The sequence below is a fragment of the Lampetra fluviatilis genome, chromosome 8 (assembly GCF_964198595.1).
Source record: "Lampetra fluviatilis chromosome 8, kcLamFluv1.1, whole genome shotgun sequence".
NCBI lineage: Eukaryota > Metazoa > Chordata > Hyperoartia > Petromyzontiformes > Petromyzontidae > Lampetra > Lampetra fluviatilis.
Genome location: NC_136282.1, coordinates 15,734,168 through 15,749,974, shown reverse-complemented (window position 1 = coordinate 15,749,974; position 15,807 = coordinate 15,734,168). Strand labels below are relative to the sequence as shown.

The 15,807-nt window shown below is 53.9% G+C and overlaps 1 protein-coding gene across 1 annotated transcript in view; it reads right to left on the bottom strand.

Moving 5' to 3' along the window:
• Positions 1-15,807, bottom strand: part of LOC144933951 (uncharacterized) — a 46,672-nt gene that overhangs the window by 10,832 nt on the left and 20,033 nt on the right. Inside the window, exons 3-11 of the mRNA XM_078859301.1 lie at positions 14,482-14,629; positions 13,316-13,448; positions 12,567-12,683; positions 11,280-11,394; positions 9,191-9,337; positions 6,596-6,713; positions 5,063-5,664; positions 4,434-4,646; positions 1,163-1,204 (exon numbers count right to left, since the gene is read on the bottom strand). Coding sequence (XP_078715427.1) covers positions 1,163-1,204; positions 4,434-4,646; positions 5,063-5,664; positions 6,596-6,713; positions 9,191-9,337; positions 11,280-11,394; positions 12,567-12,683; positions 13,316-13,448; positions 14,482-14,629 — 1,635 coding nt within the window. The remainder of the gene's footprint in view (positions 1-1,162; positions 1,205-4,433; positions 4,647-5,062; positions 5,665-6,595; positions 6,714-9,190; positions 9,338-11,279; positions 11,395-12,566; positions 12,684-13,315; positions 13,449-14,481; positions 14,630-15,807) is intronic.

The following is a 15,807-nucleotide window of genomic DNA, read 5'->3' as shown; positions in this document are numbered from 1 at the left end:
TTCGCAGGAAAACGTCGGACGACCAATTAAATGTGCGCCCCGTCGCTGCACCGCGAGCCGATTGCCGCAGTGAAACTGAAGCACTGCCGGCACGCATCGACCTCGGCGGCCCGGGTGGCTGCGGCGGCGCGGTCGGCTCGCACCGTCGATCGCGCGAGCAGGGCCTCGTGCGGCATGGCAGCACGAGGCCCCGATTAGCGTCTCCTCCGCTCGCCCGATTAACATCCGCACGCAGCTGCTCCCCAGCTGCCGGTATGAGGAATCCGCGGGTGAAGACAAATGGTGCGTGGGGCGCGTTTTTACGCGACTGCCAGGTGCCACCGCCGAGCGGGGCAGTCCTGTTTAGTAAACAAACGGAGCACCCCAAACCAATAATTTTTGGAGGCGGCAAAGCATTACGTCGGTTACGATTTGTTTACAATTTATTTTACGTTCATGAAAGATACCAAGAGATCGCTGTGTGACATGCAACGGCCATCAACACGTGTCGGGAAGGTGAGGGCAGAGGAGAGTCAACTCCCTCCTTTACCCCGCGACCCCCTCCCCCTCCTCTGGGTGCCTGCATTGAGGCGAGCGAGGTTGGCACGGCACCGCCGCAGCAGCAGCCTGGCTCTACGAGGCCTCGTCAAACGGAGACACGGGAGGCCCGGCACCAGATAGTATTTAGAGCCCATATAATCTAGAGGGCCGGATCAGCATACTCTTTGTCATTAAAACTCCCCCCCCCGCGGTAGTTTAACTCCACAGCCAGATTGAATCACTCTTCTCGAGTCCGGTACCACCGATACAGACATAAGGCAATTGGAACAAGGTTGCAAGAATCCTTGACCAGATACCCTAACCCTGGATAGTATTCTGACCCCCAAATGGGAGTAATTTTTCCACGAGGGCATGGGGAGTCGTTCTGATGTCATCGAAGATTTACCCCAGGGTTGAAGCAATGAGCAAGCACTCACTCCAGGGTAAGAATTATACGGCAGTGAAAGTAACGACGTCAGAGCGGCCTTGCGCAGGCCTGGGGGTGAGAACCCACCTGTATCTGGGGTATGTGTGGCAAGGAGGGCAAGTTCTCAGGGTTGGTCACAGACGGGATGTGGTCGTAAGCCACCAGGGGGGCTGGCTTGGGGTGCGCGGGGGGCGGGGGGGGCGGGTGGAGGCTCACCACGGGGAAGGGGCCCCCGAGGGGGACACTGCTGCCGGGGTGCTGCAGGGCAAGAGGAAGGAGGGGGGGGGAAGGGAGGGGGCACAGGGAGGAGGAGGATTACATTCGGACATCGTCGCCCACAGGTAAAGCGCACGGTGGATCGAATGCGGCAGCTGCCGTTGCTCTACTAGGCAAGTCGCAGAGACGCACCGAATCATCGATCACGCGCAATGATTTGCGCGTCTAGTGATCGGTAACGTACAACTTATGTGAATGATACGCTGATGTTGCGATGACGATGCGATAGCGAACCAGTATATACAATGGAGACAAGGAATGACAAACATTAGGAAAACACAACATGATTTTGTACAGCGCTCTTCGCGCGCTGAGACTGCTGTGCGTAGCATGACCAAAACGACACCAACGAGTCGGTAAAACTGGCACGAGGCAGAAAATCGATTTGCGGGTCAAATTTGCAAAATCATGCCGTGACAATGGATGGAATTCTCTGCGGGAGTGCATCGTTACATCGTCATTACGTCATCATCACGTCGTGCACCGTGCCACAACGCGACACTGTCACAGCAAATCAACTCCAGCATCTTCCAGAATCAGCCGATTGCGATGCATAGCCTCGCTCTACTCACCTTAATGCGCACTCAGTGAACGACACGATAACACGTGCAGCCCCTTGTGAGCACACTACCTGGATGAAGTCTTCCCGACACTGTGTTAGCCACCGGTTGTTTGACCATACTTAACTACGCTGGTCAGTTTGCGTTCGTGAATGGGGGGGGCAGTGGGGGGGATGTCCAGCACTGGTTCGAGTACCACTCGCCACTGATGTCAGTCGTAGGGAAGTGCACAAATCACTGTGCCACTGCTCCTCATATGAATATGAAATGAAATAAAACGGTATTTTAAGTGGACTGGACGTCTCGGCCACTCCAATGCTCCAAGTCACTTCTACCGTTGTACGCGTGCACACGCATAGCCCCTTCGTCAATCCATTGCTGGATGAGGGCCTCCCCAAGCCATGTGGGTAGCGGGGATCGGTGCGGGTCACATGATGGGGGGTGCCAACTCCTGCCCACCAGGTAGCCCCGCAACCACCTGTAACAACCTGCCATGCAAGGCGGTCCGCCCATCCAAGCACTTTCCAAGCTCAACACTATATTGCCAAGATTACAGACACTTAGAATTTCACAAGGGCAAGCAGGAAGTTTTAATGTCCATTAGGGCAACTCGCCCTTGAATTAAGATGAGCCGTGCATTTTTGTAGGTTTATCTTGTTCAACAAATGACTAAACTTACAGATCCACGGTACGAAGTTTGTCAAGCCTTCGTTCCAAGGCAGACGATGATGTTTCACGCGGAGACCTTACTCGCTTCCGAGCATCGTCAACGCAGAGGGCAAATGCGGGAAAAATAAAAATGAAACGTTACGGCCTTAATGGGCATGGCAAGCAAACCGGTAAGCAGCAGTTAGGTGCGGTGTGTGGGTTTATGGGCGCGAGTACGTGTGCGAGTGCTGGTGCATGGGCGTACGTTTCGCCTCGCCCAACGAAGCGAGACTAAAGTATGCTCACACCGCTCCCTTCCCCCCGCACCCGCCCATTCTCCGCCGTGAGCCCAACGTGCCCCCCGGCGGTGCCCGGGCCGTTGAAAATGCTGCCAAGCCTAACGGGACAAACCGGCGTGCGCTCTCCGCACCCCACTACGCACACGGTCAACCCGGCGGGCACCGAGCGTGCACCGTGCGGGCCTCCGGGCCGAGGAATAAAAGCGCTGAGCAGAGAGCGACGTAACCTTGAGGGTGTGGCTGCGCTAGTGGGTTGATCCCGCTCCCCCCCCCCCCCCCGCGCGAGCGGTCGCGGGTCGAGTACAGCGTGGGGCCCGGCAACGATCCGGCCACGTGAGCGAGAGGTCAGGCGGTCGGGACACGGAATGTCTTTAAATTTGTGAGAAGTGCTCTGTCCATTATTTTAAATGTATATTTTATTTATGTCACATTTCTACATTGAGGTTTTTGCTTGGAATTAATTAAATGTCTGCCAAATCACCATTGTATTTCACAAGCCTTTGTGGAACACGCTGGGGTTGAACCATAAAATATTTACTTCACAACTCAGAAGTTCACGTATTCTTTCAGAGAAAATAACAATCGGCAGCATTTACAAATTAAACGCAACCATTTCAGCATCGACACTGCCGACCGTGACCAACCAGAACCGGCCAAGCTTGGTGAAGCGAGACAGCCCCCTAGATGCGCAGGCAGCGGTGGACTGCAGAGGCAGCAGCTGTATTTGTACACGACATAGCAGACGCGCGCCACACACGCGGGTCGCTGCGTAACAACACAAGGCTCCCGTGGCACTCCCCGGGCCCTCCCCTCACGGCGACACCGAGGTGACACCTTGGTGACCCCGTGGTGACCCCGTGGTGACCCCGCGCCCCGTTCTTCTAGGAGCTCCTCCCATGTCCCTGTGAACCGCCTCCCACTTTCACCGCCTCCCCCTCCCCCGCTCGCGCTCCGTGACCTCACCACCCTGGGGGCTCTCCTCGCGTTCCGAGTGGCCGACCACAAGCTCGTGCGAGTTCTTTCACCGAGGGCTCCGATGAGAAGAAGGAACATTTCAACTTTTTTACTTTTACGCCAAAATTTTGCATCCCCCGCTGAACTTGTGGCTACGAATCCCAGACTCAGGCTCGATCTCACAATTTTCTTCACTCGCCACCCCCCCCCCCCAGATTTGCCTGTCAACCCGTCTCTGCTCATCTCCATCCATTCTCTCATTCATTGCCGCGCTCCCGTTCTGTAGAAGGCTCGCTGCACTATGAAGCAGGCAACCCGAGTTCGATTCGCGGCCACGACCAACCTCAGTTGCGCGAGTGATATCTAAACGGCTCTGCGGCGCCCCTCTTCCCCAACCTACACTGACCGGTGTGATGAATGTTCAAACAAACCCCCACGACCAACACGGTATTCAGAAGGCCTTCTCATCCAGCAGTGGAGGTCGACAAAGGCTTGTAATTATTGATCATCATCATCATCTTCAGCCATGGTCAATCCACTGTTGGATGAAGGCCTCCGCAATCTACAGACATTGCTCGCAATCCTACAATATGAAAACATTAATACACCGAGCACCTGCACAAGAGCTAATTTAATTGTGATTATTGTCATTTTATTTCTACTTCATTTCTACTTACTGCCCCATCTCCCCTTCCCACTGCCGGCAGTTCCTAGCTCTAGCGATCCAAGTCCCCGTGCTACCCTCCTCACCTGTCGGAGCGAGTGTGCCGGGTTTTGCGGGGGCCCCTGTGGTGCCCGCTGCTGCTGCTGCTGCTGTGGCTGCTGCTGCTGTGGTCCCGGAGGCTGCTGCTGCTGCCCCCCGATGCGGACGCTGCCGGCGCCTTGAGCAACGGCGCGAGCTTGCGTGGCCGACAAGTGCTGTGTGGCTCGGTGGAAGGACTGCATGCTGATGAGCCGTGGTGGCTGCACACATGACCGAGAACACACACACGCAAATGTACATAGCAGGCGTCGACATACATAGACGGACGACAAATTTTTGACAAACATAGGTTCCAAATATGCGCTTTTATACACTTTTTGGGGTTATTGAAATGTATCGCGATCGTGCTGTCTGCGTCAAAGAATCCACTGGGATCTCGGAGAACAGTGGCGACCCGTCACGTCACAAAACAGTCCATGGAAGCGGATATCAGAGACGCCATCACAAGAACTGGTCTACACAGCAGAGGGCGGCACACTTTCCCTTCCGCAAAACGGTACGTTTAATTCTCCGAGCTGTCCCAGTTCGATTCAAGCTGCTGAAACTGGCTCTGCACTCTGCCCTCTGAGCCGCTCGGGCATCTCGCACCGTCCCACCCCTCGTAGCGCCCGCGCACCTGCCCGCCGTTGGTCGGAGAGAGAGTGGCGAAGGCCGGCTGCCCGGTAGCAAGGGCGGTAGCGGCCGCCACGGACGCAGACGAAGAAACTCTGCGGTGGGGTTGCAATGGCTGAGGCCTGGCCACCAGACGAAGCTGCTGCTGCTGTTGCTGCTGCTGTTGCTGCTGTTGCTGCTGCTGCTGCTGTTGCTGCTGTTGTTGCTGCTGCTGTTGCTGCTGCTGTTGGTGTTGTTGCTGCAGCTGATGCTGCTGTTGCTGTTGATGCTGATGCTGTTGCTGCTGCTGCTGGTGCTGCTGTTGCTGCTGATGCTGCTTGATGGCCCGCTGCTGCAGGTGCTGCAGACGGAGCTGAGCCAAGTTGATCTGCCCGGAGCCCGGCGGGCCCGGTGGCGGGGGCTGCAGGGGTCCTCCCCCTGATGCCTGCTGACGCATCGGGACCCCCGGCCCCGCGAGCGAGGCCGGGAGAGGGGGGCCCGGCGCGGAGGGGGAGGCCGGCATGTGGGGCACGGTGCCGGGGGGCGGCCGGCCTGCCTGCGCAAGCGCGATGTTGGGCAGAAACGTGTGCACGGCCCCGGGAGGAGGGTTCTCAACCACCAGGGTGCCTGCACGCAGCCGCCGCACACGTCGACGCAAGGACGGGAGGAATCGTTCGCGCAGGGTTTTTCCATTACATTTTTCCAGTGGGTCCCATCACAACATGTACACGTGCTGGCAGGCCAAGTGACGTTCGTGTCACGTACACAGCCGTTAGAATGTTACGTGGCGTCGTGACGGTCATGACGACTGCACGCGTGTCCGCTAACCTGTACATACGGGCGATCTCTCCAAGATCGCCCGTATGTACCTTGTGTATCTTCACTCAGATGTATCACTCGTCTACAGCTCTCTCATCTCTGTATCTCCATCATCTCAATAATCAGTATCTCTTTACAATCTCAGTGAGCCCTCTATATTGGTGCGCCATGACTCGGTGGGCCACTCCGAAGGCCATCCCGAGCCAGATGTGGCCCGAGGACCGCCAGCAACTGTTGCTGGCAAGTTGCCCTGACATTTATCTTTGCCAAAAAGTGTAATTTCCTCAATCTGGACACATTTTATTACAGCTGCCATAGTGTGCAAAAGGGTTGGCAACTTCCAATCACATCACAGACAGTGGTCACATGACTACTCTGAGCCACCCAGCTATCCCATGTTAATAAATCAAAGGAATTAAAACTGCCACCCATCTAAAAAAAAAAAAATCACACGCAAATACTGGTTGGGGGTTGGCTCAGCCCATCATCCCTCCCCTCTCAGTTGTCAAATGGGGGGAGTCAACAGCGGCTGTCTCGTGGAAAGACTCCGCCACCTGCCACAGGAATGTGGAATTTCCGTCACCGTCTCAGGGCTGCAAAGGCGAGACAAGCACCACCTCAGTACTCGTTTGAGCGGCACATCGCTGTGACTTGCCGCACAGCGGCACGGCTCTCGCTCGCTCGCTCTCCCGGATCCGTTCCCCGAGATTTGTTCACCCGCTGGGCGCTGGCGACGTACCGAGGTTGAGGACGTTCTTGGCCCAGAAGGAGGAATCGCAGTGGAACTTGACGCCGCTGCTGGCCACGGGCGCCGGGTCGCAGCGCGCCCTTAGGATGGCACGCAGCTGGTACGTCACCTGCCGACGACACGAGCGCCGTCAGAAACCGCGAGCGTGGCGATGCGCACGCGGAACGTCCGGACGAGAGGACGCGAGTGGAAGAGACAAGCTTGCGGCGGAGGTGCGCACGCACGCCGATCACAAACTCATCAAAGATGATGAGCGACTCGACACAAATCCACATCAATTATTCATTAATTTCATGTCGTGCCTAGGATGCTGGCCAACTGCCCAGTGACACGGAGAGATGAAATGGCACAGTGTGCCTTTCTCTCACTGCACGCAATGTAACCTACAATAAAGGTGAAGTGATGGTTAGCGCACTGTAAGTTCAACACGGTGACCTGAGATCGATTCCCGGTCACAGCTAACATCGGTGTGCAAGTGATATGTGAACCGGTTCCTGGGCATTCCTCCTTCGCCAACCCGCACTGACCAGCGGGATGTATGGTCAAGCAACGTCCCCCCCAGGTACCCCAGGTAGCCTTCATCCAACAGCAGATTGATAAAGGGGTGTAATTTATTATTATTAATTGAACATTCAAATCGGCTGGTGCGCAGGTGCCAGGGGGATTATTGCACGGCAGGGTTGTGAGGAGAGGGCAATGCTTGGCGATGGCTTCAATCGGCAGCGGATTGATGATGGCCATGACGACGACGATGATAACGATGATAAGTCATTGCACGACAAGGAAGGCGTGCAGCGAGAAGTGTGTGTGGTAGATGCGGGTGGCCGTCTTCCTGCGCTCGGGGTAATTTAGCACCCCGACTGTTTACTTTGGGTGACATAAATTGCGTGGCAGAGCGGTGAGATTCTCTTATCGATTTCTTATTTTCCCGATCACATGCGGTTTCATTGCTTTAATGAGACGAGATTTACTCCCCCCTCCTGCGGGATTTCCCACCGGCTCTATTTCATGACTCAAAAAGCAGTTACGACAAATTTATCACAAAATATCACTTTAAGCTGTAACAATCAATTTGCTTTTTTTTTACCTTGCCACTAAAACTTTCAGCTCGAGTAATTTCAGATAGAATGAAAAAAATAGCAATTTAAATTGAGTAAATTAACAAGCTATTACTTTGTGTCTATTTTTTATTGCATAAGCATAATGCAATTTCTCAAACAGCCCTTCAATTACTGGTTCACACACTAATAGATTAGAGGCTGTTGGGGGAAAGTGCTATTAGATGACGAGGAACGAAGGAGTGATGTGGCCACCTTTGTCTCCCCAGTGCTGATATTAACACATTACAGCAAGAACTCATTTAAGGCTGAGTCGACCAAGTAACGCGCAGGACCGTTTCAAATAATCACAAAGTGATGTTGACGATCGCTGTGAATTGACTTCGGGCTGCTGGGTTTGTAACATAGTGCACGGACCATTATACCACCACTCCCAAACCACACAGCACACACACACGAAACACGCACGCATGCCCCATTCACCGGCCTCACAAAACCAAACCACATCCGCGCGCGTGAATCCCACTTGACGCCACTTTGCCATTTAAAGAGCAGCGACTCCAAGCCTCCTGCGGCTGTTGTTTTTTCTTCTTTGTTTGCCTCCCCGCGCCCCCTCCCCGGCAGACATGTTCTGCGAGCAAGCAGGCGGCGTGCGCGGAAGCGCCCGGCTAGGCCCCACTTTCGAAATGAGGCACGTTTGCTTTTCTTCTCTGGGCACATTGGCGCCCGTTTCGATGTTTTTCAAACGTGGGTTTTTTTCGAGAGGCGCCCTTACTCTGCAAGCCATCCCATATTAGCGTAAGGATACTGCACAGCCCTGTCTTAAAGGACACGACCTCGGCTCTCAATGCAACTAATCCCAGCCTCGCAATTTGGACGAGCCCTGCCCACAACACCATGCCCCGTACGTAAAAACCCTCACCACCGGACAATCTTTGCCGTAGTTTTGGCAACGTTTCGCCAACTCTAGTCCTTGCTACTCACTACGCACTGCTTTTGCCAACTCTTCCCGCTCCAGCCTTCCCATGCCTCCCCCATCACCCAGCTGAGCCTCATCGTCACCCCTCACCAAGCTCTCACGTGTATCAACCGTGCTTATCGGAGGTGTGGGGGGAGTTGCTGCCTGCCCGAGGGTTGCCACCTGTCCTGGTTTTCCCAGGATTGTCCTTTTGCCGAGGCAAATAATAACACACTCCTCTAGACGATGCAATTGCATGTAGTTCTGTCCCCTATTCTACTACGATGAGATGCTTAGTCCTGTGCAAACCGAACCAAGTGTAAATCTGCCAGACGCGTCGTGAAAACAATTGATGAGAGCGAGAGATGAAATCAACTCCGGCGCGGAGACCGAGGTGGGAGGAGAAGCAAAGAGAGATCACGGAAGAGGCGGCGACTGGGCCAGGAGCAGCTGGGGAGCAGAGGGGGCGGAACCGAGAACAACAACAAAAACGATTGCATATTATGTCCCTCACAAGTGGCAACCCGAGGCCGTGCACTCTCCCAACCTGTGACTCCGGGGCCCACTCACCAGCCGCTTGCTGTAGAGCAGGGCGGTGCTGTTGCCGCTGGCGACGGCGAAGCGCGCAAAGCTGAGGACGTGCTCCACGTGCCGCGCCAGCTCGCCAATCTCGTCCCGCTGGCGGCCCAGCTTGGCCTGCCGCTCACGTGTCACCGACTAGGGGGGGGGAGTGGGGAGGGGTGGGGAGGTGGGAGGCAGGGAGGGGGGGGTCATCACCAGAATAATAATGGTGACAAAGTGACAAAGCGGTTTCCTGCGCAATCAGCACGGGTTTGTGCTCATCTGTTGGCAGCCCAGAGCAATTTGTGACAGTTCCATATTCCTTATTGCAGGGGTGAACATTGCCATAGGGACATTATCAGCTGTCAAATATTACTTTTAGAGTTATTTGACATTCCACTGCTGGATGAAGGCATCCCCACGCTGTGTTCGTCATGAGGGATGCTTGAGCGTACTTTGCCACGCTGGTCAGTGTGGGTTGGTAAATAGCGGGACGCGTTCGCATATCAATCGGCACCGATGTTAGCCGTCTCCGGCAATCGTACTCAGATATCGGGGTTCACAGCACAGCATGCAAAGCAATACATGACCCACAAATGTATTTTGAACTTCTTTCGCACCGTACGTAGCCAAACGTGCTAATCGGTTGGCTAATATGAATCTTTAGGGTTAGTTAAGACAACAGGAAGTCCATGAAATAGCGAGAGAACCATCCTCACCCCAGGCGATCTTCCCAAGTCACACATCAGATGCAGCCCAGGATCTGCAACGCACTCAGTGGTTCCCACGTAGGCACAATCGCCACAACTACGGCAATGAACCCTGATAGTGAGGGAACAAAGTGCATCAATTTTGCACCAGGTAAAATTTTGTGGAAAAAAAAGTTTTTTACACAGTTGCTGAGCACAGACATGAAACTCAAACGGCCAGCAACAATCAGTAGCACCTGTGCAAACAGCAGTTTTAACAAAACAAAGATGGGGCAGGCAATAGCACCTCCCGCTGGAGGGAAGCCAATCCCCCGGCAGTGGCTCGGCCCAGCTGTGGTCACGGGACAAGCCGTTTGGTCCTGACCACAACAGGCACTCACTTCACATACGAAGGTCCTTGTTGCCGATTAGCTCCGGGGTTAATAGGTCAATCTGCTCGTGACGTGAATCGAAAAACATTTCAACAAACAATCCCTTTTCTTAGCGTACATTATTCATCTCAGCCGTGATCAATCCACTGCTGGATGGAGGCTTCCCCAATTTGTCACCTCTCACGGTCCCACGATGTAATAATCCCCCTCGTGCCTGCATAAGAGACGATTTCACCACTCCATCATTTATTGCCTCTCCATATTTTGTAACGCGCAGCTCCAATGGGGAGAGTTCAAGAGAGGGCTTGCGGGGGGTGGCGTCAGGGAGGGGGACCGAAGCGATGTCGTAAACGCAATGAAACGACGGAAACAACGAAGCCACCGGCCTCCCCCCCAATGCCGTGAGAAAACAAAACATCGGCAATAATTTATTCACTCGGGATCGCGGCGGGACCAGGAATGCAAAGCAACGTTCCGGAAATCCATAACCCAATCGATGCTCCGCGCTTGTCCAACGCGCTCCCCCCAATGTCCCCGCATGGGCGACCCTGAGATTTGTTTACCCGAGCAATTAAATGATCAAAATGACGGCGATGACGCGAGGATCGACCGCCCGGGGTAGCTGCACACCACCAAAGAGGTGAGCAACAACATTCTGTGGCGATGAGGAAGTGAGGTTCAGGGGCGGTGTTGCCAACTCAGCGATTTCGTCGCGAAGTCAAACAACTTTTCGGGTTTCCCTGGCGGGCTTTCTGGGACACGGACACAGTGCAAATTGAGGAACAATTTCTGCTTTGTGTTTTAAGGGTCCTGGATCGTTTTGCCGTGTGTAGAACTTGGCAAAATGCCAAATTACATTTTTGACAAATTGAAAAGGTTAATCTTGTGGCAACTAGCGACTCCTTGAGGTCCGCTTGGCGACCTTCCACTTGAAGGAGGTGGCAACACTGCACAGGGGAGAGTGTGGATGCACGATGTGGCAATGGGGAAGCCGGACGGGCAGACAGACGCAATCACCTCGAGCTGCTGCAGCAGCGACTTGCCCCTCTTGTTGATTTCGTTGACGAGCGTGAAGACGGCCACCCGGATGTCGTGCTCCACCTTCTTGTGGGCCTCCACGACCTCGTTCAGCCTGACACGGGCAAACACGACCTTCCGTTGTCTCGTAGGGCGGCAGGCTGGTGGAAAGGTAGCAACACTCGTGCCTCTGGTAGCAAGAAGCACCTGGGTTGGTTGTCTGTGTCGAGTTTGTATGTTCTCCCCCAGGTTCTGTATGGGGTTTCTCCTGGTTTCCTAGTTTCCTCCCATACTCACTTGGGGTTATACGTAGCAATGTTGCCCCCTACTGCGAAAAACATGTGTCAGGACCCTCCTCAAATAGTATCTTGAGACTCAGTGAGGAAATATAATGAAGTAAATGAAAATTCATGGGTGGGTTAATGTGAAACCCTGAAGCCCACTGGGCCCCAAGGCTGCTGGGCGAGATCAACAGTTAACTCCCAATAATCCGTGGGTAGGTTATTAACGGTGTTCGCAAATTAATAATATATTTAGGAGCGTGCTGGTTTAATTATTCGTCACTCCTAACTCGTCGAGGGTCAGTGACTCCGTCTACATGTGACCAGAAACAGATCGGCAAGGAAACCGATTCGTAAAAAATATGTAAATAACAGACGAGACATTCTGAAAGAACTACCAGAGCCTGACCAAGGCTTTCTTGAATGAATTAATAAAGACAATTCGTAACACGGGGAGACATGGCACAGTGGTTGGCGCACTGCACGATGGACACAGCGACCAGAGTTTGATTCCCGACCGCTGTTAATATCGCCCGGTGGGCAAAGGGGGGCGAACACTCAAGCAAGCGCATGCACCAGCAGCTTGAAAGAGTGTTTTAACCTCAAATAAATTGGACCCCGGATTCCAAATACTGGATATTATTTGAACCCCGGGGTCCAAATCCTGGTTCAGCAATGACTCCTCCTCTGGAAAAATTACCCATCCACTACAGCCCACCCCCTCCCACCGCACCCTCCCTGCCCCCTGTGGTGAGAGAGCACTCTGTCGGGTTAGGGTCAACGGCTCTATCCAGGTTCCGTGCAATTTCGTTCAGAAATGGCTTGTGGCTGTATTTGGGCGAATGCCCAAATAACCCAATTCGGCTGGTGGTGGGGGGGGTTAAACTACCACCACACACGGGGGGGGGGGGGTGGTGGTGGGGGTCAAATACTAGAGAGAATTTGACCCCAGTGGGATGAGCGCATCGTCTCACGCCGGCGCATCACCGCCGCTCGTGCCTCTCACCTGTTCTGCACCTGCATGGCGGCAAAATGCACGTAGTTCTTCTTCTCCTGCAGCTTGGCCGTAAGAGTCTCGATAATCACCACCTGCTGCTGCGAAGCCTCCTCCACAAATTGGTACCTGCACGCGTCAAAAACGAGGCTGCCCATCGTCCTGGTGGTGCGGCCGACATTCCGCCACACACCGCTCCCCGCGCGCCATTCCCACCTCAACGGGAGCTCGCTAACAGTAACTCCCCCTCCAGCAGTCTATTCTATAGAGCCAGGGTGGGGAACCTCTTCCTCAGGACCAGAGAGGACCTTTGACGGGGACCACAGTTTAACCACGACTCAAAGTGTCTTCTGTCAATGCAAAAGGCCCTGAGTGTTTTTGCTAGGCCAGGCACATCCCCCTCTAGTACCCGATTAGTGCAGTTAAGATGCTGACCGTGTGGATATCGTTTGCGAGCCATTTCCAAGTGGTAGCCCGTAAAAATGGCCCCCGGGGCCGAGGGCTCCCCGCTTCTGTTGTCTACACACGGGATCTTTTGCCTGCTGTGTATTTTATTGGTGCCAGACCGCAGGCCTCCCAGGAGGATGAATCTACGTGCAGGAGGGTAAAGAGGAAGATTACGAGTCGGCGCATTAAGATTAGGAGCGGGAGGATTATCGGGAGCGGGATGAAGATAAGGTGTGACGACGATCCGGCGGTGCAGGAGGATTATGATCAGCAGCAGCAGCAGCAGCAGGAGGAGGAAATCTCTTGTGCCGAACCTGTGCTCCTTGTGTCCCAGCAGCTGACAGTCCCGGCAGGTGAGGCGGTCGCAGGTCTCGCAGAAGAGCTTCAGCGGCTCCCGGCGATGGACTGGGCAGTAGACGGGCCGCAGCGTGGCCATGCCCGCCGCATCTGCAGGCCAGCCGGGCAGGGAGACACGCGCCCGCCAGTCAACGCGTGGGCGGGGCCCCCACCCTCCCACCCTGTCGCCCGCCCATTCCCCCCCACCTCTAGCACGTGCAACCGGTGCTATTTAGACAGCAGTTGGCTCAGGAGGCACGCAGGATTAACACGGAGGGCATAAGACGAGTTGGCAGGTAAGCCTGCTTCTGCACGGCATCACTACTTGTGCTGATCTGCTGGCCGGGACGTTGATCCTTGCTCTGCGCTTACTCATCGAAAACAATATATACAAAACAGGCCATTCAACGTTTTCCCAGTTGTATCTTCATCATCATAACCATCATCATCCATGATTAATCCACTGCTGGATGAAGAACTCCACCTCTCACCGTCTTGGTACCTGCACATGAGCTCATTGCGTCACTTTCCCTTCACGTGATATGGGAATACACATACAAGCAACACTCACGGCCAGTTCAAATGCACCGCTAAAAAGATTGCACACAACCAAATTTTGACAATATTTTGATTGAAACGTATTCTAATCTTCAAAATATTTTCTCATCTATGAGTGGTATGCAGTTGGTTTTCCTAAGCTCTGCGGGCACAAGTTTATACTTTTCGATTTAAAGCTTTCGTGACTGCAGGGATTCATCTTCTTGGTTCTTTCGGTAAAGTCAAGTAGAAGGGATAATAAAATAATACAAATAAAACATAATAAAATAAAATTCTCAGACGTTTCGTCCACAACACAAGCAGCCGTCCTCAAGTGAAGAACAGGGCTGTCGGAAAGACAGCGTCCGAAAACGTTTATACTTGCACGATGGTGACGTGATTCATGAACAGGATGAATAATAACAATCCATCGAATAGCGAGGTGGGTGATAGAGCAATTCACATCTGGTCTCGTGATAAAAATACACGCAAGCGGGTATTGGATATTGATGCAAATTAGAGTACGCACAGATTTTGTACCAAATGGGTCGAGCGTCGTGGGTCACGGATCACAGATTTGGGTTGCCGTGGAATCCTGGACACTCACCGTCCTGAGCGTCGTCCTTGCGCCGGATGGCGTGGTCCTTGGTGAACTTGACGCGCTGGTGAGCCTCGATGCACGTGCGGCACAGCCACTCGAGGCACTCCACGCAGAACCCCTCGGCGTCCGCACCGTCGTCACAGCTCGTGCACGGCTGCCCCGTAAATGGCCAAGAGCGGGTCGGAGGTCAGGGGTCAGGGAAGAGCACGGCGTGGCGAAGGACAGGATAAGAAATTGCACGACATCGATATCAACTTATTCACACGAGCGCCTCTGCCATCTATCACACAGTCAATACATCGATTCCTTTGCTTCGTGGGTGCAGAACGCTTGAATAGCACAAGTATTGAGCCAAGCAAACCAGCGTGACCACACCAGGAAGAGGTTGAATTGAGTTCCGTCACAGAGAAGGTCGAAAAACCCCCATGACCTTCACCCAGCAGTGGCTTACAAAAGGGCAGTACATTTTTTATTTTATTTTACATTCTGTAAAAGGCTGAGATGATTCAACGTGCTTACCCAGGAAAGCCTCATAACTTTTCAGGAGGGTCCTGTTAAGTTTTTGCAGTCAGGGGCCATGAATGTTATGAATATTCTAATTGAGTAATGACATTGTGAACTTGAGAACACAGATCCAATTGCGGGCCCACAGGCTTGGTGCCTCCCTACGAGATGAAAGTCACTTTGTCGGCACTCTCGAGTCTGCGTTGTTCTTCACTTTGTGGAGCGGCGGCGCAGTGCTCGGTGGAGAGCACCTGCGGACGTAAACCTGACGGGCGGTCCAAAAAATGTACTCACAAAGATGTGAATGTAAGTTTCATTGATTTGGAGGACTGCTGCGTCTTGAAGAATGAAGCTTTAAGTGCGATTCAAAGCCTGCTTTTCATAGCACGGTCTCCAAAACCTGACAGCCTTTGTGCGCGTGTGCCCACGGTGGCGACCGCGATGACACGCGGAGACAGACTCTCGCTTCAAAGGCAATCAGAGGAGGGTTGCGCTACGCGGCGCAAAGAAAAAATGGCTCCCTTTGTCCAGAGTTGGACCGCGTTCGATCGGAGGTTTTCAATTGTGAGCGACAATCGATCGGCCCGCCCACCTGCCCGCCCGGCCGCGGCAGCACGGCGCACGCCCGGCGACTTTCACTCACGCGGGGATCAAGAGCCACCTCGGGCGGCGGTTTCTAAAAGACAATGAGCCAATCAGCGAGGGCAACAAACCTTCTACTCTGCACCCAGGTCACTCACGTGACGTGGGTTTCGGAACATTTTCCCCAGCAACTGGAGCGCCCCCGATCGGCCCCTGCCCACCCCCACTGTGGTACATTCAGTCGCT